The 23,422-nt window shown below is 57.3% G+C and overlaps 9 protein-coding genes across 9 annotated transcripts; 5 read left to right on the plus strand and 4 right to left on the minus strand.

Annotated features, from left to right (window-relative positions):
* Positions 1–6: 6 nt before the first annotated feature.
* Positions 7–1,234, plus strand: C8Q71DRAFT_797417 (pectin lyase fold/virulence factor; the record flags this gene model as incomplete). The annotated part of the gene is made up of 3 exons (XM_047925750.1): positions 7–567; positions 623–883; positions 941–1,234. The coding sequence occupies 3 exons, from the start codon at positions 7–9 to the stop codon at positions 1,232–1,234; spliced, it is 1,116 nt and encodes a 371-aa protein (XP_047777567.1).
* A 1,522-nt stretch (positions 1,235–2,756) lies between these two features.
* C8Q71DRAFT_858800 (uncharacterized protein) lies at positions 2,757–3,437 on the minus strand (the record flags this gene model as incomplete). The annotated part of the gene is made up of 5 exons (XM_047927559.1): positions 2,757–2,802; positions 2,866–2,880; positions 2,945–3,118; positions 3,170–3,255; positions 3,306–3,437. 5 exons carry the CDS (start codon positions 3,435–3,437, stop codon positions 2,757–2,759), a joined length of 453 nt encoding a protein of 150 aa, XP_047777568.1.
* Positions 3,438–4,944: 1,507 nt separating this feature from the next.
* Positions 4,945–6,925, plus strand: C8Q71DRAFT_870418 (concanavalin A-like lectin/glucanase domain-containing protein; the record flags this gene model as incomplete). Its single annotated transcript, XM_047928327.1, has 8 exons — positions 4,945–5,089; positions 5,144–5,271; positions 5,326–5,461; positions 5,518–5,746; positions 5,804–5,819; positions 5,883–6,043; positions 6,106–6,166; positions 6,234–6,925. The coding sequence occupies 8 exons, from the start codon at positions 4,945–4,947 to the stop codon at positions 6,504–6,506; spliced, it is 1,149 nt and encodes a 382-aa protein (XP_047777569.1). The 3' UTR covers positions 6,507–6,925.
* C8Q71DRAFT_764288 (NAD-P-binding protein) lies at positions 6,836–8,538 on the minus strand. Its single transcript, XM_047924058.1, has 9 exons — positions 8,432–8,538; positions 8,140–8,372; positions 8,057–8,072; positions 7,963–7,994; positions 7,876–7,900; positions 7,734–7,824; positions 7,561–7,675; positions 7,389–7,499; positions 6,836–7,290 (listed from the first exon to the last, which is right to left on the minus strand). Exons 1-9 carry the CDS (start codon positions 8,530–8,532, stop codon positions 6,980–6,982), a joined length of 1,035 nt encoding a protein of 344 aa, XP_047777570.1. The 5' UTR covers positions 8,533–8,538; the 3' UTR covers positions 6,836–6,979.
* Positions 8,539–9,767: 1,229 nt separating this feature from the next.
* C8Q71DRAFT_858803 (uncharacterized protein) lies at positions 9,768–13,298 on the plus strand (the record flags this gene model as incomplete). Its single annotated transcript, XM_047927560.1, has 3 exons — positions 9,768–10,566; positions 10,634–12,891; positions 12,951–13,298. 3 exons carry the CDS (start codon positions 9,768–9,770, stop codon positions 13,296–13,298), a joined length of 3,405 nt encoding a protein of 1,134 aa, XP_047777571.1.
* A 1,622-nt stretch (positions 13,299–14,920) lies between these two features.
* On the plus strand, positions 14,921–16,882 carry C8Q71DRAFT_858804 (G-protein alpha subunit; the record flags this gene model as incomplete). Its single annotated transcript, XM_047927561.1, has 11 exons — positions 14,921–15,125; positions 15,190–15,763; positions 15,812–15,864; positions 15,912–15,977; positions 16,034–16,093; positions 16,145–16,171; positions 16,226–16,302; positions 16,352–16,532; positions 16,588–16,670; positions 16,736–16,769; positions 16,833–16,882. 11 exons carry the CDS (start codon positions 14,921–14,923, stop codon positions 16,880–16,882), a joined length of 1,410 nt encoding a protein of 469 aa, XP_047777572.1.
* Positions 16,883–16,982: 100 nt separating this feature from the next.
* Positions 16,983–18,583, minus strand: C8Q71DRAFT_105738 (uncharacterized protein). The gene is made up of 2 exons (XM_047916283.1): positions 17,759–18,583; positions 16,983–17,704 (listed from the first exon to the last, which is right to left on the minus strand). The coding sequence occupies exons 1-2, from the start codon at positions 18,470–18,472 to the stop codon at positions 17,180–17,182; spliced, it is 1,239 nt and encodes a 412-aa protein (XP_047777573.1). The 5' UTR covers positions 18,473–18,583; the 3' UTR covers positions 16,983–17,179.
* A 48-nt stretch (positions 18,584–18,631) lies between these two features.
* C8Q71DRAFT_764312 (putative adenosylhomocysteinase) lies at positions 18,632–20,614 on the minus strand. The gene is made up of 8 exons (XM_047924059.1): positions 20,540–20,614; positions 20,438–20,484; positions 20,349–20,384; positions 20,244–20,296; positions 20,125–20,194; positions 20,026–20,060; positions 19,553–19,967; positions 18,632–19,503 (listed from the first exon to the last, which is right to left on the minus strand). Exons 1-8 carry the CDS (start codon positions 20,556–20,558, stop codon positions 18,886–18,888), a joined length of 1,293 nt encoding a protein of 430 aa, XP_047777574.1. The 5' UTR covers positions 20,559–20,614; the 3' UTR covers positions 18,632–18,885.
* Positions 20,615–20,785: 171 nt separating this feature from the next.
* Positions 20,786–21,214, plus strand: C8Q71DRAFT_710295 (uncharacterized protein; the record flags this gene model as incomplete). The annotated part of the gene is made up of 3 exons (XM_047920730.1): positions 20,786–20,931; positions 20,989–21,075; positions 21,130–21,214. The coding sequence occupies 3 exons, from the start codon at positions 20,786–20,788 to the stop codon at positions 21,212–21,214; spliced, it is 318 nt and encodes a 105-aa protein (XP_047777575.1).
* Positions 21,215–23,422: the final 2,208 nt, after the last annotated feature.

The raw sequence follows: 23,422 nt of genomic DNA on the forward strand, positions 1-23,422 counted from the left end.
CTATATATGTCTGCAACACTCACCGTTGCCCTGTCGTTCGACCGCGCGACATGCCAGTACCCAACGGACGACCCGCTCGAAGGCTGTCCATCCGGCACGCTCCTTGTCGGGCCCTCCGGCAACTTCAGCACCATTCAATCCGCGGTGCTCAGCCTCCCGAACGACACTACGCCGTACATCATCCTCGTCGAACCGGGCAACTATACGGAGCAAGTGAACGTCACGCGGCCAGGCCCGCTCTACCTGCTTGGCCAGACGCTCTCGCCGAATGACCGCACACAGAACACCGTCGCGGTGTACTGGGCGGCCATTGCGGGTACAGGCGACAACGCGTACACGAGCACGCTCACGGTCGCGCCGACGCTGAACGCTAGCTTGACGGGCTCGGGGCCGACGGGGAACCCTGTACCGCCTGGGACGCCCTTTGGAAACACGGACTTCAGGGTGTACAATGTGGACTTTGTCAATGACTATGCGCCGTATTCGGATGACCCGAGCCTGGCTGTGAGCGTCAGCTACGCGAACACTGGGTTCTACTACAGCGGGTTCTACAGCTACCAGGACACCGTAAGGCGCTTCGTGGATTCGTGACATGCAATCAGCACTCACCCCTCACCTTCAGGTCTATATTGGGAAGCTCGGAAACGCCTACTTCTACGACAGCGAGGTTGCCGGCCAGACAGACTTCTTCTATGGCTTCGGCACCGCCTGGGTCCAGTCGTCTCTCGTAACACTGCGCGGCTGCGGAGGAGGCGTCACCGCGTGGAAGGGCACCAACACGACCTTCGAGAACAAATATGGCATCTACATCCACGACTCTGCCGTCATAAAAGCCAACAACAGCCTGAGCATCGCAGGCCAATGTGCGCTTGGCCGGCCTTGGGTGCGTCTTCCTCCCGTTTGCGCCCATATCTGCTGACAGCTTCTGCACGCGCCGCAGAACGCGCAGATGCGCGCGATCTTCGCGAACAGCTACCTCGACGACAGCATCCGGCCGGCTGGGTACATCGAGTGGCAGGACACGGACCCGCGGATCGACTATAACACAACGATGGCGGAGTTCTATGACGCCGGGCCCGGGTTCAACCTCACCGGGCGGATGGAGGGCGGCGTGACGACGCTGCTGACCCTGGAGGAGTACGCGCCGTATGCGACCGTCGAGCAGGTGTTCCAGTACCCGTTCAGTGGGGAGTTCGGGAACGTGGGGTGGATCGACTACGCGCCCTGGAGTTAGGGACGAGAGCTGGCAGGTCTGTAGCCTAACACCTCGTACCCATTGCGAAGCTATATGGAAACAAGTGTTTTCGGACGTGACAGTCATACACGCTTGTCACAAAGTGATGATCGTGACGCTCAGTCGAGATTATAGAATACTCAACGTTCTTGTCCCACAGGCAAAAGCCTTACCCTACACGTTCGGCATCCTTGCTGCTCAGATTATCCACTGCCAGACGAAATGTACGTAACCAATGTTCCATGCTCCCATTGACTCAACGAAAGGGCTCATTGGGCCGTGCACCAGTATACGTCAACTTCTACCTAGCCTTATGAGTCAGACCCGAGCACGGCTGTGACCTACCAAGACACTGGCCTTACTTCTGCTCACAGGGCCAACGTCCGCAGCTCGCTCCGCCTACAGAACAACCGACGAGCGGCCTTAAACGGATACATGCTGCGCCCCGTCGGTCCCTCTTCGCAGCGCTCAGACGACATAGTTGCCATCAGGAAGGACCCGCTCTTCCCCGAAGAGAGCTACGCCGGAGGACCCAGCACGCTCATCGAGCTGTCACCGAACGCTCGTGCGAGTAGTGCGTCCTACGTCGGTGAGAAGATGGCGATGACAGAGGAACCGTGAAGCTGCACCCGCTGCTAGCTTTGAAGCTTGCTCGGTCACCTTGTACGGATGCAGACACGGAGGAAGCTCCACTGCATTGCATACGACGCAATGATTCGATGATTGAACGGAGTTTTTGTATTGATGTTTGTTCTCATGTAAGATATTGCGACGACCGAACTATGTCTCTCGATGTTGTTCGAATAGCGTTCATTGCACTTCTCGGTCAGACGGACCTATATCAACGATATCTGGAAGCTTCATATCCACCGCGAATCTTCGGGTTGTAGCGGCTCGTCTCCCAGGTGCGACCGACTGACTCCACCAACGTACAACTATGTAACCGACGAGACGCCACACCGGGCCCAATACGCTCTCCGAGCCTCCCGTACGGAGGCGAACGTCCATGTCGCCGCAAGGCTCGACCTGAGCGCGGTCCCTGCGCGGTCTCGCACCAACGCGACACAGCCCAACAGCGAACCGCCGTTGGTGCGACGAACGTCCGAACAGTAAGATCCTCTCGGATAGCGCTGTACATGTAGCAGACAACTTCGGGGCGGCGATTGAGAGGGGAGACCACTGCCAGAATAGCGTATTCGTCTGCAGAGCGGCGAGCCATGGCTGGACCGTAGCCCACTGTTCAAGCCAAAACGCCGTACCTAAAAACAGCCTAGCCAGTAGCGAACATCTGAACAACGTACCATTTGGCAAGAACTTGGTGGGGCGGGCGTACCTGGCCACTACTGACGTTACTAGCAGAGAATATGCACCAATTCGAAGAACAATGTGCGTGCATGCTCAGCATTGTTTGTCTCGAAGGGAGACACGGTCTTGAGCCCGTGTATAGCGGAATTGGAGCAGGTCCATGGCGGGTTACATCAAATGCACATTATATAGTTGGCGGCGCTGCCATGTGAAGCCTCTAGTGATGTGCCTCTTTCTCCGCGTCCTCGACGAACTTCTTGATGCTGTTCATCCTGATCAGTTGGAGAAAGTCCGTTCAGCTCAGGAAATAATGTACGAAGACTCACAACTGCTCCTCCTCGCTGTATGACGCAGAAGCGCTACACGTGAGCCCATACGTAGTAGAGCGAGACGTAAGCTACGCACCTCGAGCCCGCGTTGAACTTCACAGTCTCCTTCACGGCCTCGATGGGCGACTTTCCTGTGCTCGGGGGAGCCGCCTCCTTCTTACCACCTGTCGACAGCAAGCCAATGCCGACCGCGGTCGCGATGGTGCCAAGGGCGAGGTATTCGTTTTTGATGGCTCTGCCAAGGATGACGCTGTAGGTGCTGTTAGGAATCTGCTCAGATACTTTAGGCAGCAGGACGCACTAGGACATGGTGGCTTTGAAATCGGGCGGAGGAGGCTGCTGGACGAAGAGGACAGCAAGGACGACTCCGGCTCGCCCGTCCGGCAACTGCCGACCCGGTTTACCGCGTCGGTGGCTGCGCCTCACCAACGCCTCACCTCTTTAAGCTTCAACTTGATTCTCAACCGCCGTTCGAGCGGGGCTATTCTGAATTCGACTTCCTGGCAGTAATTTGTAACCTCGTCTTCATCACCACAATATAAACCGCTAGTGCCACTGTATCGCGGCATCGTCTGGACTGTGTCAAGTTAAGGGCACGGATCTACCGTAGGTCTTCATACGAATCGGTGAGTTTTTGTGCAAAAGTTTCATGCTTTGCAGTGACTCTGAAGTACAGTACGTAGGTGCCTTCTGTGTGCAGTATGTAATGCTTTGCGCAACCTCACGAAATCGGCGTTTCTGGCCAGCCACGCACAAGGTCCATGTTCGCGTCGTCTTGCCCAAGCGACGAGTAACGACACACGGTCAGAAATGCCGAGGAGAAGCGTTGAACGGTGAACCGTCGCATGATCTGGTCGCACAAGCATCGCGGTTGTGCCCATGTGCTAGGTACTTGTTGAAGTTGGGAACTGACTGACCGCAGTGCACTGGCCAAGCTTTCGCGTCGCAATCTTCCTAGTTCCACAATGGTTGAATATGCGCTAGATGTAGGGGTGACTCGGAAACGGTAAGAAGACTCTTCCTCCAGGCTCAGGCGGGTATGCCGTCGCGATGGTAGTTCGGACCGCCGCCGTTGTGTATCCAACGCTCCCACGCGGCAGGCCCGAAAGTTTAGGGTGCCTGACACTCTTGGCGGTTCAAATTAATCTTGCTCGCTCCGGTTCCTTGCGTGCCACATCACAAGCGACGGCAGCCCATTACAGATCAATCCCGACTTTGCCTTTTCAGTTGTTCGGCCCCAGTGCAACGGTACGAATGCGTCCAGGACGCTAGTGTTAAGTGTGCTTACCTCGATGTTGTCAGACATGAGGCCTGAAGGCCTGACGATCTGTTTATGCCAGGTAAGTAACAGGCTTTCCCTTGTCCAGCGCTGTGCAGCGATCGATGAACACAAGCTCGAAAGAGTTCATGTCGTCTTCGCGTGGGGTAGCGCGGTTTCGGAGCGGCTAGTCCATGTCAAGACGTTTGCTGTGTCGCCTCCGTCGCAAACGGGCAGGATATGCCGCTCGAGGCCAGCCGCCCTGGCTGTCTTTTGACAGGCCTCGATCACACGCGAGCGTCGGCATTGCCACAGCCGGTACCCTCAGCCCTCCTGTCTGGTGAAACCGAGGGGAAGAATCGTGCTGCTGGAGTTGCTCCTCATGCATCCACTTCTTCTCGCCCGCGAATACGGGTCATCGGGCCACATCGTCGTATCAGCGCCCGCGCGACACAATTCGCTCGGAGCGGCGTGTTGTGGGCGCCACGTGAGTGTGCATGAGGCGACCATACTGCCCGCTCCGAAGCTAGGCCTGACGGGAGCGGACCTCATGGGCTGGAGATTGGAGGCGAGATGCGTATGCTGTCGGAGACAAACACCCAGCTTGGCATCTGTCCAACCCCGGTCTGTTTGCGCCGCCATGGGCCTGCTGTACACGGGCGCGTCTCGGGCCTTAGCAGGGCCTTAAGCTCAGTCTTAACGCGCCGTGTGTTTCCGTTCCTCCTTCCTCTCGTCCTGTTCGTACTCTGCCTTGTTGCAGCCCGAGGTCTCCGCCGTACCGCGTGTACCGGGCAGTCCCTTCATTTCGTTTGCCCGTCATGGTCCTACACCGCCAAGTCCTCTGTGCTACAATGCTCTCCTTGGCCAGCGCCGCACTGGGATACGAGCTCATCCATGACTACTCAGGGAATACGTTCTTCGACGGTTGGGACTACTATGGCAAGTGGGACAACCTGACCCTAGGTAAGCGCACAACACATTACGAATCGACATACATCTGAGACTGATGGGATCCAGGAAACGTCACCTACCTGACACAGGAGGCTGCGACGCAGCAAAAGCTCACTTACGTAAACGACGCTGGAAATGCGATCATCAAGGTAGACAACTTCACCACGGTTGCGTCCGGTGAACGGCGCAACTCGGTACGTTGACAATTCAACGGATTCCGTCCTCTCGCTCACTCTTCGTTTCACCAGATCCGTCTTACGTCCCAGGAGTACTATGACTTCGGTACCGTATGGATCATTGACGCCCTCCACATGCCGTGGGGGTGCTCCGTCTGGCCTGCTTTCTGGAGTACGGCACCCGACTGGCCGGTTGGTGGCGAGATTGGTGAAATGCAACTCCCCCTACGCGATCGCAGCATTAATTGACAGCCCGCGCTACAGACATTGTTGAGGGTATCAACACCCAGCCCAACAACCAATTCGCTATCCACACGACCGAGGGTTGCTATCACGACAACCCGCCAAATCAGGCGGGGTTCAACATCGACACGAACTGTAGCCAGGCGTCAGGATGCACTGTAGGCATCAATACCCAGAACAGCTACCAGGCCGGGTTCGCTGCAGCCGGAGGCGGTGTGTATGCCACACAGTACGACACCTCCGGTATCTAGTGAGTTCTTACGGTCAGACACCTGGAGAGGCGCACGGCTGACAAATTGCGCACTAGCATGTGGTTCTGGAGCGTGAGTTCATTGAGTGTCGTTTAGTGTTGTATACGATGGCGCTGAGCGGTCTTCATCTCCCAGCGGCCGAATGTGCCTGCCTCGCTCAGCAGCTCCTCGACGTCGATCAATATCTCTGATTGGGGCACTCCGACTGCCAGTTTCCCGAACGACCAGGCGTGCAACACGACGAAATTCTTCAAGCCCCAGCAGCTCATTTTTGACATCACGCTGTGTGGCGACTGGTGAGCGCCGATCGTCCCATTATAGCCTTTGCAAGTCCTCATGATCGAATTCTCGTGCCTAGGGCGGGCGTCCCGGGTATTTACGACTCAGAGTGCTATAACGCGGGACCGCACCACGACTGCGTGAGTCCCGATCATACGTTCCACCGGATCCGCAGAAACAGCACTCACAAGTGGTTGATATTTGCAGTATTTGGATAACGTCGTGGGGAACGGCAGCAACTACGACGACGCCTACTTCGAGGTCTCCTACGTACGCACGTACGCCACCGGAGCCGCGCTCGCCGCCGCACAGGCGAGCAAGACCGCGACGACTTCGTCCACGGCGTCGACCTCCTCCGCAACGCAGTCGCATACGCAGACGTCCGACGCCTCCCTGCCGCGCGTCAGCCTGCACGGTGTACTATTCATGTCGATGTGCGTCGCAGGCCTCATCGCCGGGAGCGTGCTGCCGTTGCTCTGAGCCTGCCTGTGAGGATTGGCGGCTATGTATACATCCCACCCAGGACCTTATTGGACTTCTCTCTCTCTTGATCGGTGTTCTGCGTGTGTATTTACACCCTCGACCTCCATGCTGATGACCCGCCGATGACCGCCGACTCTGCACGCTCGCTCCGTAATTTTATTGCTTTACTGTACTTGGCTTCTCACATGGACTTTTGCTTGGATGACCTGGTGTGTCACTCGTGGACTGTCTGGTGTATTCCCCTTATAATGTGTCGTGTTGGGTTTGGGTGTTTTCGAACAATGCTGTTGTATTGGGCAGAAGTCCCGCTGTCATTCGTTTCCGATGCACGCGGACACCAGTGTGGTTTGAGCGTCAGGTAGGGCTCTCGTGTCGTCCTCGTGTAGCGGCGTGCTACAGAGTGAGTCGCATAGCAATCGCCTCATATCACCGCCGCTGCGAGTGTAAGTGGAAGCTTTCACCGTGCTGCTTCAACTCGCCATCCGCCGTGCATCGTGCACTTTTATTCCCATCTCCTCCAGAAGGCGGTTCGTGGTATCCCACAGCTCCCGCGCCAACGCAGGATTCCGTGCGTCTGCATGCGGAGGCGCTCCGATGCGACCAGGGGCCTGCAGATATGCGCCCTTGTAGCGCTCCATCTGTGCGCGTACAACCGGCGCAGCCGCGGCGAACACAGAAGTGAAAGCGCCGCGCGCGGGCGGTGTCCACAGCGCGCGGATGAGCAGGGACATGACGTGAGAGACACCGGGCGGTTGCGATGCAGCGTCGTTCTCAACGCCCTCTGTCAGTGGGCAGGGGTAAGGCGATGAATCACAGCGGTAATGAGGGCATGTATGGTCGGTAAGGAAATGAGATGGGGCGCGGTGGATGGAGACGTACCGGTGCGCACTAGGCCTGGGTCTACGGACATGGTGACGATGGGTGTGCCGGCCTCGTTGAAGCGTCGTTGGAGCTCGGTTGTGAAGAGGACGTTCGCGAGCTTGCTGCGGCCTGCCGGGCGAGGTGTTGTCGGTCAGTACAGCTCATGCGAGGATACAAGACGTGAAAGCACAGTATCTGGCGAGGCTAGGACCCGGTATTATGTCCCATTTGTGTTCGTCATTGAAGTCATCCCGATTGCGGAAACGAATCCCCCGTCTGAGGAATGCAATGCCTCCGGATGAAACCTCAAGAAGCACGACAGTCAATCATGGCTGTCCGTTGACCGTATGAACGGATGCTGACGTTCACAATGCGGACATCGCTGCCCGGTTCCGCCGCTGTCTTCGCAAGGAGCGGTAGGAGGGTCATCGTGAAGACGAACGGACCGATGTGACTACGAGCTCTCACCTCAGGACCCAGTTGAAGTAAGAGAGGGCATGCGTACTTGGTCATCATGGCATCCTGAATGTCTAGCAAACCAATGTATACGACTATGAGTACAGTAACGAATTCCGTGGTGTGCACAGCTCACCATGTTGTGCTCTTGTATAAGGACCGCGAGGCCTTCGTAAGACCTAAAGCATCAGCAGGAGTTCCTCCAACGGTGAGCCGCAGGTCGAGCTCACATCGCCGCGTTGTTAACTGGGAATCATCATTACTCATTTCTTGAGCCAACTCGTACTTCCGGCAAACGGTAGCAACAACATACTCAGTATGTCCAGACGATCTTCCTGGGAGAGCAGCTCTTCCGCCGCTGCTCGCGCTACAGAAGGTTCGTTCAGATCGAGCCGTAGCCATATTATTTGCCCATCTCCGGGAGCCAGCCCTTCATCGTGCAGTTTGTCGATGGATGCCCGTGCCTTCGCTTCATCCCGAGCGGCCATGTACACCTTGGCGCCGTGACGGGCAAGGTGTTGTATCGTAGCGTATCCGATGCCTCCACTACAGGTGAAGGCCAATCGTCGTCAGCTATACACAAAGGATGAAGATGCGATGCTCACTTTCCGCCGGTAACGACCACGACTTTCCCGGTCAAAGACGGGAGGTCATCTTGGGGATCGAAAGTGTCCGTAGATCGATACATGAGTCCAAGTGTGTCCATCAAAGCACGTACCGAGGATAGTCTCATCCTTATCAGAAGCCGAGCTGTAAGACCGCGAGCCTGAGAAGATATCTACACTCGAGCTCCGAGTCGGCGGCCGTCACCGACGTGGCTTGCAAGGTCCAGCAAGGATATGCCAAATGGCGCCGGCATTGGTACCAGGCCATACTGATCCCTCAGCGGAGTATTCGACATACAGACCCTACTTGATACTCAGGCTCGTGGTACTGTGAGATCAATGTCGATGTATACATATGACGACGCGGACTGCAAAGGCAAAGTGACATTCGGACAGGACGATCACTGGCACGTTCCGGAGGTGGGTTCACGATCATGTGATCGCATTATCATCGCGTCGCGGTACTGCGTGCGCCTGATTCGCACCACGCTCATCGCACAATCGTAAGCAGAAGACCAGAATCGCCGGGCGCAGGTGGACAGCTTGGAGAACAGACCATACGATGCCAGATCGACAACCCGCGAGCGTCCGATGGACTCCATGGTCGATGTACTGTCCGAGGATACTGCACTGCACCCTGGTACTCACAGTACGTACGTCTCGGCAGGCAAAGTGGACAAAGTCGTCTCTACAAGGTAGGATATATGACAACTGTACTGAGCCCACCACTGCCGCCGGGGTTTCCATGACCAGGAAGGTTTCTGACAAATTTGTTGTCGCTCACACTGGAATGTCAGTCCTGAGAACAATTATGAGTATTTTATATCTCCCGAGTTCTGGAAGACCATGCCGCGGATATATCAACGTTTCGCGCAGGGTCCGAGCTTCAAACTTCAGCCTGAGGTCTATTCGATCAAAACCGTTGAGAGGACTCAAGGAAGATTAGTTGCAATTGGAATTACCAAATCGGTCTAGATAAGCCTTACACTGGTAACTCATGTTATTTTCTTGCGCCAACAACGTACAAAGAATAACGTAACTAATAGTGGCACCCCCTTGTGAGGTAATGATCAACGGGCCTTGTTTCTGAATTGCGCGGAAAAGCGCGTTTGCAGCCTTGTGCACCAACTTGTTCTCCAACCACCATCCTCGCTCCTTCTTACTCTCTTCCCCGCCCGCTTCCCCGCCCACTTCCCAGGAGAAGTCTCGACATTCGCCTTCCCGTGAATTCCCGTATCTCCCCGCTGATCGATATACGAGGCTCTATTTCGCCGACGCCCGCTTGCGCGTCTTCAGACACCAACTCCTCCTATCGGACGACCTGGTCGTTACTCGCATGGTCTCCTCGCAGCCACCACAGCTCTCCAGGCCTACTGAATCGTACGCCGACCGCGCAAAGGGCGCGCAGCCTGCTAAGCCAAAGAATGGCCCTGCTGTCCAACGGTCTCCTCAGCCATCAACCTCGGCGACCGGTGCATCTGGAACTGCCCCAAACACGAAGGTGACCGCTCCCAAACCAATGCCGTCTCCAGGCTCTGAGATGCCTACATCTCCCGCCACACAACCGAGCTCGAGTTCATACGTACCTCCTGCATCGGCCACACCCACCATGAACGGTGACGTAAAATCACCCTCTGCTGACTCGCCACCCTCGGTGCCGCAGAATGAGGCGGCATCTACCTCGTTGACTGCACAAAAGCTCGCGCCTCCTCCTGTGAATGTCTGGAACCGCCGCATGGAACAGATAGTGCAGACCCGAGCGAAATCTGGACCAGTTTCCTCGCAGTTTCCACAGCCATCACCTAGCCCTCAGGACCCTTCTCCTAGTTCCCAAAACACCCCCAAGCCTGCAAGCTCGTCAAGTTCCAAGCTACAGAATGTCACTAATCATGCAACGGCGCCACCTACAATTGTGGCGAACGGCACGAGCAACGGTGGTCACGGAAACGCTGAACACGACGCGTTTGTGGTGCATTCGCGGGTGCGGGCACCTCTTACCGATGATCCTGAAAGCTGGCCGGAGGTCGGAAAAGTTGTGAGTAGTGGGAGTGGGCAGACTGATTCCGAGCAGAACGTGAAGGGGCGAGAGAAGGGAGACAGAGAGAGCGAGCAGGCACCAGGGTCCACACGGAAGAGTGCGTCTCCTCTTTCATAACCTTGTCCGCTCCCCAATTCGTCACCGCTTCTATTTCGCCTTGTGAGGTACCGTCCGGACATCACTGCGCATCGATACTAACCCGCAGACCGCGTTGTCCTTCGCAGGTGAAAAGCCGAAATGGGTACCCATCCCAGCAACCGAGCTACAGGCTGCCGCGGATGCCCAGCAACGAGCACAACATATACGCAACCGCTCTTCGCAACATCTCCATGCGCATTCGCGACCTTCCAATCAGGGGTCCGGCTCGGCGTCGGCGTCTGGATCAGGCTCTCAAGGTCAGAGCCGGACGCAGTCTGTCGCGGGAGGGACGCGCCAGTCCGCGTCGGGCTCGCATGCTGGGTCTGTCTCACAGTCGCAGACGCAGAGCAGGACAGGCAGCACGCAATCCAGCCCTCCTGGCGCATTCGTACGTGGCGGGCGGCGCCTGCCGGAGGAAGGCATGACGTACCCGGTAGGCGCAAGTCGCAGCATCAGCATGCGTTCGTCGCAAACCGGCTCGCCTCAGGCCTTCCAGCCTACGCTCCCGCCGCCTCCTGACGCTGTCCAAGGCGCGATGGGCTACCGCGGCATCCCACCGAGCCTGGGGAGACGAGGCTCCGGTCAAGGCGAGCAAGACCAGCCAGGAATGCCTCCGTATTACGTGCCCATGCCGCCCAGATCTTATCACTCGCCTCATCCCTCCGACTCACCAGCTCACCCTCAGTACGGCTTGCCCCCGATCGCTCCTGTACCAACATTGTATTCCACACCGGGATTGCAGCCGCCGCCTCCGGTGCCTTTCGCCGGGACGCCGCCCTATCCGATGTATTCGCCGTACGGCTATCCGTACCCACCGTATATGTATTGGCAGCATGGCACATCGCCGGTTGCCCCTGAGGGCGTTCCACCGCCCATGATGCTTGGTCGACCTTCTTTGCCGGGGGAGAATGAGGGTTCGACCACGTATCGCGATCCCAGCTTCGTATTGCCTCCGCCTGCAACGTACGAACATCCTGCAGACCAGCAAGTGCAGGCGACCCAGGTTGGGAGTACAAAGAGCAGCGCAGCGCCGGTTGAGAGGGGCCGGAGGACGAGGGAGTTGAGCTTCGGGACGATAGATTCGGATGTTGCAGCAAGTCAGGGTGATGGCGAGGAGCCAGAGGTATTGGAGCTGCGCGTGACCAGCGAGGAACCACAGGAGGGCAATGGCACGACGAAATCAGGAGCACCATTCGCCATAGGTGTCGCGCCAGGTGAGCCGGGACCCGCGCGCATACGATCGCGTACATCTTCCAAGGGACGTACGCTCGTGGTCGGGGATACTGTCCCCGCCGTCGCACGGTCGGTGTCGGGACAGTCGGAACCGTTCGCTCAGCTAAGCGAGGATGCCGCCTCTGGAGTGCGGGGCCCAGTCGAGGAGATCGAGGCGGCTGTGAAGGTGATCGACCTGACGGAGCCCGGGGAGACTAAGTGGGAATTTGGCACGACCATGCAGGCGGAGGCGGAGATCATTGCTGAGGTGGGTCCCAGACACACTCACGTCAACGGTGCAGAGCAGGCTGTACCACCACCTCCCGGTCCTGCGCTGGGCGTGACGGGAATGAACGCCGCCTCGCCGCCCTTCGTCTACCCGTCCACCTACGCGCCACAGCCCGTCTTGCCCCCGATCATGACCACCACGAACGGATTCGCCTCCGCACACTCGCCCTCGTATGCGGGACCATCAGCACTACCGCCTCTATCCACTACCGAGAGCCCGAACGATGACTGGCGCGTCAAGGACTATGGGTACGGCTTTGGGCGGAAGAACTACGCTCCTGCCTCCGCGGGCGGTGAGCGGGAATACTATGGTCGCTCGAGGCGGGGGTCGTTCGGGGGCGGCTATGGGTACGATCGTGGCCATGAGCGGGGTGGGTACGCAGGCCGTAGGGGGCGCGGAGGCGGGCGTGGGTACGAGGGGAGAGGCACCTTCCACGCGAGGACACATTCAAGGGGCGGCAGCGCATACCCCAACGCGCAAGCGCGCCAGCCGCCTTTCGTTGTTCAGCAGCCACCGTCGTTGCAGACTGACCTCAACGGGTACTATGCTCCACCGCCTTCTGGGACGACGTACTACTCTCCTGTGTACGACCCCTATGCCGCAGGCTACCCTGCACCTGCCTATCCACCATTCTTTCAGAACTTGCCTCCCGGCGCACCTTTGCCCATGCCGATTTCGCCGCTATCCTTCCCGCTGGACTCCATTCGGTACTACCTCCTGGGCCAGCTGGAGTACTACCTCAGCCCTGAGAACATGGCGCAGGACTTCTTCCTCCGACAACACGTAAGTACATCGATGGGGACTCGAACCTGATGCTGATGCTGACGCTGATGTTCGCGCAGATGGACTCCCGCGGGTGGATATCGATACCGCTCCTCGCGTCGTTCAAGCGCGTCAAGCAGCTGACGCCGAACCTGCAGCTCGTGAAGGACGTGCTAACGCTATCTACGTTCGTCGAGGTCCGGGACGAGTTCGTGCGCATGCTGCAATGGGCGCAGTATGTGCTTCCCAATGCCCCCGAGAGCGCTGTCGAGGGTGCAGAGCGCCCGGAGGGTGGTGCATCAGAGAAGGCCCCTGCTGAATACATTCCTCCGCATGGCGAGAATTCCCCGGCTGAACACGGTGAGGAGGCCGAAGAGGAAGAGGAAGATGTCGTTTTCGTCCTGGAGCGCCCTGCTGCTGAGGCCTGAGTATCATCTAGATGGACGTGGCTGGGTCGTCGTCTGGGGCTTGGACTCGCAGCTGCGCAATTCACCACGCCGCCGTAGCCTCTCATCGCTATCTTCTGGTCACTGGTATCGCCGACACACACAAGTCGTCGCCTGATTAACATGATCAACGAACAAAACCCGCGCATAACTTCCTGCGCACCACCATTGTTAGACTATGTCGAGATGGGCCGTCGATGGTCGCCGGCCCACCAGCAAGAGCATCAAGACTCCACCTCGGACTTCCCCCTCGTCTCTCGTTCACTCTCTACCCGGTCTGCTATCGGTACTGTGACAAACTATCGCACGAGCCTCGAATGTCAATGTTCTCATCGCATACACAACGCATATCCACCGCTACGCTAAGCTATCTCCGTCTCTTCTTGGGCACCCCGTATATTCTCCATGTCCTGTCATGTCGCGCGTACGTGTATTCTCTGATACTGTGCCCACCATCTTGTCCACGATCGTTCCCCGGTATTATTACTATCCCCTCCTGTGCATAATCATCCCTGTGTTTTTCTATTACGGGCTTCCGGTCCAGGCCAATCGAGCGTCTTGCTGAGATGACAGCCCGAGTCGCCCGCATTTGAGTTGTTGACCGGGTGCAACCTGGCTCCCGGCCGCCGGTACGTACTTCGGTGGCTGGGAGCTCACATACACAGATTGGGCTGTCGTGTGCTTTGTATCAACTTCGTGCGCCACGGAGGTGTGCTGTTCCACACCTTGACGACCAGCTGCCAGTGACGGCCACCATGCAATTGACCTGGATGGCCGGAGCGGGCGCTCGGGTGGTCTTTTTGATTGCTCCTGCAGAAGGTTCAAAAAAGCAAATTCGAGTATGCATGCCTTCCCGCCTGCTGAGAACAAGCTCCGGGGTGGACGTATCATATGTTCGCCAGTGTATGTACTGGGCAAGGTGGCTGCACACCGGTCTGCACCGGTACCACACAGTGGTGTGCATGTGGGCAAGCACCGATCGTCCGTGGGCGGTGGTACATTCCACTGATCCTGTGCAATCATCCAGGGGCTGATCAGGACTTAGTTCCATGCTGCTTGTCATTCTACCAGCCTCTACTTTAAGTGTACAGCCGGGTCCGCTATCAAGCCTCGTACCAAGTCGACTGAGTGGACCGCGGGTGGCAACAAGGGCAGCATGCGCCTGTGACATAACGAAGATTAACACAACGCGCTGAGCGCTGAGTTGCAATCACCGACTCCGGATTGAGTTCACTGTTTAGCAGCCGTGGCGGTCGCGATGCGATAGTGGTTCACCACTCCGACTGTCATGGTGGGGGCACTGGCACTGGCCAAATAAGACTGCCGCCCGCCCTCCTCCTTTGTGGTCTCTAGCAATGATTATAACATGGCGAATGGATCATATAAAGCGGGTAGTACTTACTGTATTTGCAAACACCAGCGGCCACCATATCGCCGCGAGGCTTGATCTCCATGCGTGGATCTTACTCTTCGATCTGGAGAGATGTCCAGATGATGCACATAACCGCCGACAAGTTCGGAATAAAGCTCTCTATCCGCATGCGCCAGCCTCTCGCAGTCCACCTCTCCCGGGCCCAGCAGATGCCCGCGCTCTTGTCCCGTTCATGCGTTGGTCCAAGCCCGCCACCCCCACGACACCAGAGACATGGCCCCCTCATCCTCCACCGGGCGAGACGGAGCTCGAGCGCGCCGTGCGGGTCGAGGAAGAGAAGGAGGCTAAGCGAACGTCGGACGCAATCGACAGGGAGCTAGAGCTGGAGCGGGTAGAGCAGCGGAAGCACAGGCATTCCACGAGGGTGTTACTGCTCGGTCAGTGTCCCCCTCGCCCCCTACTTACGTGCGACGCGAGCTGAGCGGCGATGCGGACTGCCAGGCCAGGCCGAGTCGGGCAAGTCGACGATGCTGAAGAACTTCCAGCTGCACTTCGCACCTGAGGCCTTCCACGCCGAGTCCGAGGCGTGGCGCGCAGTCATTCATCTCAATCTCATCAGATCCGTCAACTTCATTCTCGACCTCCTGCCCGGCGGCCCGTCGTCGACCCTCTCGGAGCTGCGCCACTCACGTAGCTTCTCCGGAAACACGCTGGGTGATGCTGACAGCCTCTTACGGCATTTCCGAGTGCGACTGTCGCCTCTGCGTCAGGTCGAGCTCATCCTAGTGCAGCGGTTGAGTGCCGACGATCCGGCGCGCACAGCGGTCAACGTCGAGGAGGCCACGCCATGGTACTATGGGCGAGCTTCAGAAGTCTCCATTCGCGGAGGGTCTGGATGGAAGGCGCTCCTGCGCCGGAAGTGGAACTCACAGATGGGAGCCCGTCCGGACGAGCTGGATAAGGCGAGGCAAATCCTACATGCCTGCCGAGAAGACATTGCCGAGTTGTGGGTACACCCGGACGTGCAGAAGGGACTGGAGGCAGAAGGTGTAGTCCTGCGAGATCAGTCTGGATTGTGTGTTCATTCGGTCTGAGGTTTCGGTCACTGGCTGACGACTCTTAGTTTCGTTGACGACGCGCTTCGTATCGCAGCTGCAGACTATGAACCAACGCCGCGTGCGTATGCACCTTTCGCGCCTCTGGATGATTCTCATACTGCGCAGTTGATATCCTCCGAGCGCGCCTCCAGACAATTGGCGTAGAGCAACACATCATCTCGGTGGAACGATGTACATCTCCCAGGCCTCGTCTCCATTGCATGTTATGGCTGATAAGTCCTCTCTAGTTGGCGAACCCAGCCACCGATGGGTCTTCTACGACGTCGGTGGCGCAAAAGGCCACAGAGGTCAGTGACTCTGGCCACCGACTACGCACACTTGTTCACACGTTGTACCAGCCTCGTGGGCTCCCTTCTTCGATGACGGTTAGTCGCGTCTACTTTCTCTTGGGACGATAGAATCGACTTGACTGCTGTCAGTGGACGCAATCCTCTTCCTCTGTCCCATGTCCGGCTTCAACGAAGTCTTGCTGGAAGACCGCAGGGTGAACAGGCTGGTACGCAGGAGCACTCGCTGTGTCGCGCTGTACTGAGGCGTGTTCGCAGCTCGATTCGTTCAATCTGTGGAAGACAATATGCATGAGCCGGCTCCTGAAAGGGACAACCTTCATCCTACTCCTCAATAAGACTGACCTCCTCAAGACCAAGCTCGAGGCCGGCGTGTCCTTCGCGCAGTATGTGAAGAGCTACAAAGATGGCCCTAACGAACACGAACATGTTTGCGATTGTCTGTCGTCTTGCCACTACGTTGGTCCCTACGTCTGACGCGTGGTCTGGTGTAGACCTGAAGCGCAAGTTCGTCGCCATGTGCAAGCATAACTCCGCTCGAGAACGGCAACTACACGTCCACGTCACCTGTGCCACCGTAAGTCCCGCCCGACCACATTCTGATTTTACAATCTCCACCCAACTAACGTCCATTGCTACCAGGACATCAGTACCACCGCCATCGTCATCAACCGCAGTAAGTCCACGTACCATTGACCACCCGAACCTACCACCCTGACGTCGCCTTCCGTGCCTGAAGTCAAGGATGCGATTGTCGTGAACAACCTCATTTCCAGCGACTATCTCTAGTCTGTCTATGATTATCTATGGCCGCTGTGCGGACCGCGTGCAAAAGTATTGTCTTGTATAGTGCGTCCAATCATTGATATATGTCCGTCCGGGCTGTAGCCTTCCTCACGATACTTGTGCCTATGTAATTCGTATCTGTACGTCATCTTGTTGTATCTGTCACCCTTCTTTGCGGACCATGGGATACCAGCGTGCCTTCTCCGTCTAACACAACGAGGACGTTTTTACGACAGCCTAACCACCGAATAGAGACGAGCCGAAACTATGTACAGACTGATCACACGCAACCACTATAGCTCAGGAACCCTCGTGAGCAGTAGCCTCCTCAGGCTCCTCGTCGTCTAGATACGGGAGCCAGCTGAACGACGGTACGCGGAGGCTCAGACGGTCGTCAGCCTCGTCGAAGTGCATGGCAGCAGAACCAGGTCGGCTGCAGTCGTGGACGACGATAGTCGGGACCGCCGCGGGGTCGCCGGGCGCGTTCACGTCAGCCGCGACAAGGAGCGAAGCGAAGGCCGAGCCGGAGACGGACGGGGAGACCTCGACGATGTCGACGGTGAGCCCGGCTTCGGGGATGCTTTCGAGCGTGGGCGCCGAGAGGTCCTCGGAGAACATCGCTACCAAAGGCTTTGATTCCGCAGTTGCAACTGGAGCAGGAAGCGAGACGATAGTGGCCGAGGGATGAACGTCCCGCGCAATAGGGAAGCTGCAGTACAGCAGCCTGGGAGTCCACTCGGGGCTGAGGAGGTCCTTGGGCTTGTCCTCGAAGTCCGAGCCGACGAGAGTGGGGCTCGGCGCGTGTTCGACGTCGGCCTTGCTGATCTAATGTTCGCAGCGGTCAGTGTGCAGGAACGGTACAGAGGGACGATAGCGAACCCGCTCGACATTGGTGGCGCCCCACTTCGGAAGGAACCTGCTAGCGAGGGACGCTTTACCGCGAGAAGACCTGACAGTGTTCATAGTCGGAAGCAGGAGCGGCTTCGGGCCCTGCGAGCCCGCGACGAGTTCAACCTTGCTCGACCCAGAACGCAAGACAAAAGGGCGAATCGCTTGCTGCTTCTTCTTCCTCTTCGCGAGTTGTTTCTTGAGTGCGAGACATTGTATGAGGACCCGGACGAGAGCGACGCTACAAACGATGGTGGCTAGGACAGCAAGCATGACTGTGAGCACGAGAGCAGTAAGAGGCGACAGATGAGCGGCAGCAGATTGAGATGCAGCAGTAGCATTGAAAGACGAGGCCGTCGAATTGGTACCAAGAGCGGGCGCCATGGCGGTGGATTCGTCGGTCTTGAGGGTCGAGAGCTTGACGATAGCAATGGAGCGAGAGCAAGAGCACACCAGGTATCGATACTCGATTCGCCCAGCTTTAACATTCGGAGGCTGACCGTCTACGACGGGGCTGGCACTCAACCATATATATGCTAGGTCCATGCAGTCTAGACCTAGCGACATTGCGTCCTTGACCGAATTTTTGCCAGCCGCCCGGCGACTTCCTGACCTAGAGAGTCTCAGCATACAATTCGGGACACAAATTGAGGCCTCAAATGAGATACTTCCGTGACGCAGCACCCCTTGGCTGAGCAGATTCATTTCAGACGACGTGGCGATCGCCTCACCCGTTTCGATATCCTATACTTATACATCGGCAAGACTTGCGCAACAGCAACCTGCACCGAACCACATTGATGAGCACTTGCGAATCTTGGAACCTGATTGGGACCAGCCGGGCTGACGTTTCTCACGAGTGTATATCGCGTAAATATGTTTGATTGCAAGAGACAAGGCGCGTTGAGGCCCACTCTCCAAGAGAATACATCCATGTAACTCCCCACACCCGCACCGCGACGCGCCCCAGCACAGCGCACACGCCCACCGCGGCGCGCAGGCACTGCCACTAGCCATCAACAAAATCGGGATGTTGAAAATCCCTTCCCAGGACCTTTTTCATCGGTGAGGGCACGTTGAGGCCGTCTGTCTCGATATCGTCCTACCGCCCGACGCGTCTAGTAGCGGTAGTGGAGGGGCTTGTACGGACCGCCGACGGGGATGTCGAGGTACTTGGACTGCTCGTCGGAGAGCGACGTCAGCTTGACGTTGAGCTGCTTAAGGTGCGCGCGCGCGACCTCCTCGTCCAGCTCCTTCGGCAGCATGTGTACGCCGAGAGGGAATGCGGAGTTGTTCGTCCAGAGCGCGATCTGAGCGAGGACCTGGTTCGTGAAGGAGAAGGACATGACGAAGGACGGGTGGCCGGTGGCACAGCCAAGGTTGACGAGACGGCCCTCAGCGAGGAGGAGGATGTGACGGCCGTTGGGCATCGTGTAGCGGTCAACCTGAGGCTTGATGTTGACGACGGACTTTGCGTTGGCCTTGAGCCAGGCAACGTCAATCTCGACATCGAAGTGACCGATGTTTGAGACGATGGCATCTTCGGGCATCACCAGGAAGTGCTCGCCACGGATGATGTCACGGTTACCGGTGGTGGTGACGAAGACGTTGGCACGGGGAGCAGCCTCCTCCATCGTCGTGACCTCGTAACCAGCCATCGCGGCCTGGAGGGCGTTGATGGGGTCAATCTCAGTGATGAGGACGCGAGCACCGTAGGCAGCGAGGGATTGCGCGCACTAGACAACGATCAGACACAATGTAATGGGACATGCGAGCAACACTTACACCCTTGCCGACGTCACCGAAACCAGCGACAACGGCGACCTTGCCGGCAAGCATGACATCGGTGGCACGCTTGATACCGTCGACGAGCGACTCGCGGCAGCCGTAGTAGTTGTCAAACTTCGACTTGGTGACGGAGTCGTTAACGTTGATGGCGGGGACCTTGAGCTTGCCCTCACGCATCTTACGGTAGAGGTGGTGGACACCAGTAGTGGTCTCCTCAGACAGACCGCGGATGCCGGCGAGGTACTGGGGGTACTTGTCGTGAACAAGGCTGGTGAGGTCACCTCCATCGTCGAGGATCATGTTGAGGGGCTTGCCATCGGGGAAGGCGCAGAGGGTCTGGTCGATGCACCAAAGGTACTCCTCCTCAGTCTCGCCCTTCCAAGCGAAGACGGGGACGCCAGTCGCAGCGATGCTAATCAATGTGAGATCGATCAGTTGAATGTTCTCACGTAGATTGATTAAACACCAACGCGGCAGCTGCGTGGTCCTGAGTCGAGAAGATGTTCTGTACGGAGAGAAATATGTCCCGCTTCAGTACGGTCCTCAAGGCAGGATAAACTAACACCCACGCATGAAGACCATGAGACCTCAGCGCCAAGAGCCGTCAACGTCTCGATGAGCACTGCGGTTTGGATGGTCCTGGAGAGGTTGTGAGTAATCTGTGAGGGAGGACAAGCCGTCTACTTACATGTGCAGACATCCAGCGACGCGCGCACCCTTCAAGGGCTTGGATGCACCGTACTACAGAAAATGGTTCATTACGACGTCCGGATTGGAAACAAGTCCAGCACACCTTCTCGCGCATGTACATGAGACCGGGCATCTCATTCTGTATCGCAAATTGTCAGGACATACTTGAGCACTGAGGTGCTCTAGACCGACCTCAGCGAGCTCGATCTCCTTGCGACCGAACGCGGCGAGAGAAATGTCTGGCGAGAGATTTCAGCAAGCTGGAATGATTGTCGCTCTTGCAGAGGTGCTTACCAGCGACCTTGTAGACCATCTTTGCGTGCAAATCAAGAGCGAGGGGCAATGGAGAGGAAGGTGGGGGTCGAGGACAGAGGAAGGTGAGAACTGGCACGATAACGCGGATCGAATTTATTGAGCAGCGTCACGTGCGTGCTCAAATACTCTGCCGTGCGACCCGTGCAACAACGTTGTTCGCCTTCCCTCACCTGCCGTCTCGCGTCGAAGCAGGAATCTGACGATTCTTCATGGGGTTTCCCGTTTATGGCCTCCACTACCAGTAGTGATACTAAGGCCGTGTCCAGCAAGTGCCGGCTGGCCGAGATAGTGCAATACAAGTGCGACATTGAGGTCGGAAAGCGCAGCGAGCCACAGGTGCATTGCTGGCCGGTGCCACGAATCTTCAGGATGTACGTCCCACGAGCTGTTCTTCGCGCGCGTTGAGATACAAATCCTTGGGAATCTAGCTGTCCTGGACGACCGGCCGTGGAGCTGACGCGCTTCGTGGAAATGGACATGAGCACCGGTGAGATAAGCCTCCCGTCGGATGCGAGGTACGCCAGGCTCGTCCGTGTGCATAGGACACGTTCCGAGACGGTGTGGAACAGCCAACAGCTCCCGAAAGGCAAGCCATGGCGAGACATTGCCCGGTACGATGAGAAGGTTGCCGTATCGACGGGTGAGAAGGCTTGAGCGAGTTGTCGTAAGTCATCTGTGCGACCTGTGTGGTACAGTTCAGATGATCTATGTTCTAGTCTATTGTAAACGTCTCGGAGACTTCACTATGGACTGTCGGCTTGCCGACTTGTCGCTATGGTCGGTGCCTCGCTGTCTGACGAATGACCGACACATTGATACAAACTATGTTGTCGCCTTCACAGAGCGACGCAGAATCTGACTCACAATCTTCGCATACCGATGAGCCACACGTCCTATAGGACGTCGCCCGGTGGCAGTGGTATACTGTGCAGCGAGGCTTTCTTGATATCATTCTCAAATATCTCCGGCTCTTAGCTACTCGCAAAATGGCTATGGTCGTGATTGTATCCACGTCTTAAGGCGGCTTTGACAGTTCAACCTCACATAGCCGCCAGGCAACGAGGACGGACGATCATTCCACACGCCTGCGCCAGTTCTACGCAACAGCACAATGCAACCGGTTGTTGCCTTCATCGACAACGAAGCACCTGGCCAGCCTTGGAAAGCCTTGGAAAGCCGGGCTCACGATCTGAATGCTCCGCTTCTCTCCGAAATTACCATCCGAAGAACGATATGTCCGTCGCCTAGGCACGGCCGTCATGACGGGGTTTGTCTACGTCCTCCCCTAAGAGGCATATAAGCCGACTGCAGTGCCTGCTGGCTGATCCCTTCCGTGATCCCGCTCTATAACTCACGACACCTTGCAGATGGGGGCACCATGGCCTCAATCACATCTCGGTGAGCGCTGATAGCGGCCCAGTGGGTTTCTCAATCTGAACACTGTCGACCAGAACACCGCTGCTTCAAGAGTCTGCACAGGCGTCCCAAGATGCGCCCACCGTGCATAGACTTTGAACGGCAATGGATGCCTCGCAGGTCGGACGCTCGCGCATGCACAGCGCCTGTCGTTGGATCGGAGCAGTGCGTTTCGGTGTGTGTCCTGTCCAGATGTTGATGGGGCCCCAGCCGTTTATAATTATGAGGCTTGAGGTGGGTCATTGTCCGGAGGTGCGTGTTGGGTGCGTGCAGTCGTGGCGGCGCAGCCTGATGCAATGGGCAAGGTTGTCAACGTACAGGAAAGCGGCTTGATGCGCTGGGGATGCACATAGTGCGCTCAACTGCACTTGTGCTGTTGACTGTGCGGTCTGCTCTTGCATGCAGTGGGCTGTAGCATCAAAGCGGGGTAAACTTGGGTACGTCGGCATTGATCCGCCTATTCGGCGTGTTTGCTTGCAGGCTTTGGGAGCGTTTAGGCGTTAGCTCATCCCCGGCGTCGAATGTTTATACAGCCGACAACACTGCGGGGCCCACACCGGCATCGAAGCGGCCGCTGCCTCTGAACTTCGGCAGAGCAAGTCAATCAGTCGTCGATGTCGATCATTTTCCCACCTTTGATATCTGGACATCGCGGACGCCGGAAGCTCCGGTTAAGATCGACACAACATGTTGACCAGCGGCTCCGCGCGTGCGCGTTATCTTTGGACCGGAGGCCCGACTGTGCCCTCTGTCACTGTGCTTTGGCGTGACCGTGGCTAACGGTTTCCAACCCGACGCAGCATCCCGGACACATCGTCCGGAACCGCGCGGACATGATGGCAGGCGCGAGGCGGGGTGGGATGATCGGCGACACGAGTAGGACAGCCCGGACAATGCCCGGACCCCCCTCGTTGTCTTCGGGACAGCCCGCCCTTGCACAGCCACCCATCGTAGGTTGTCTCCGACCCCGGGTATTGCTGGATGACGCCAGACGGAGCGCACACCCTCCGTATGCATTGAATAGCCGATGTCTCTTCGCCGACGGAAGTATGTGCGTGTATCTCAAGGGACGTGTAACTGAGCTCGGAGGTTATAGATCCTCTCTAGGTTATACTCTACCACAACTACTACATTGAACTCAAAACCTCCGGCGGACGCATCGGAATGGGCAGATGCGGCCGTCGAGAGCAGAGTCTGGGACGCCCTATGGTCGGCGATCGTGAGACCGGCGTCGTACCTGCTGCCCTTTAATGAAGCCTGCGACAAACATTCTGCCCCGGCGGCATAGCTACTTGTGGGTCTCTACCAATTTCTGACGGTCGTCCCGGCGGTCCGTACTCATCCCTGTGTAGTCTCTGACACGAGCGATTTCTATATTCCCCTCGGCGCCAGATGTCTAGGCAATCAAGGCACTCGTTCCATCAACCGTCAAACCGCCGCCTTCAA

The sequence above is a fragment of the Rhodofomes roseus genome (assembly GCF_022264815.1).
Source record: "Rhodofomes roseus strain CIRM-BRFM 1785 chromosome Unknown C8Q71scaffold_13, whole genome shotgun sequence".
NCBI classification, from domain to species: domain Eukaryota; kingdom Fungi; phylum Basidiomycota; class Agaricomycetes; order Polyporales; family Fomitopsidaceae; genus Rhodofomes; species Rhodofomes roseus.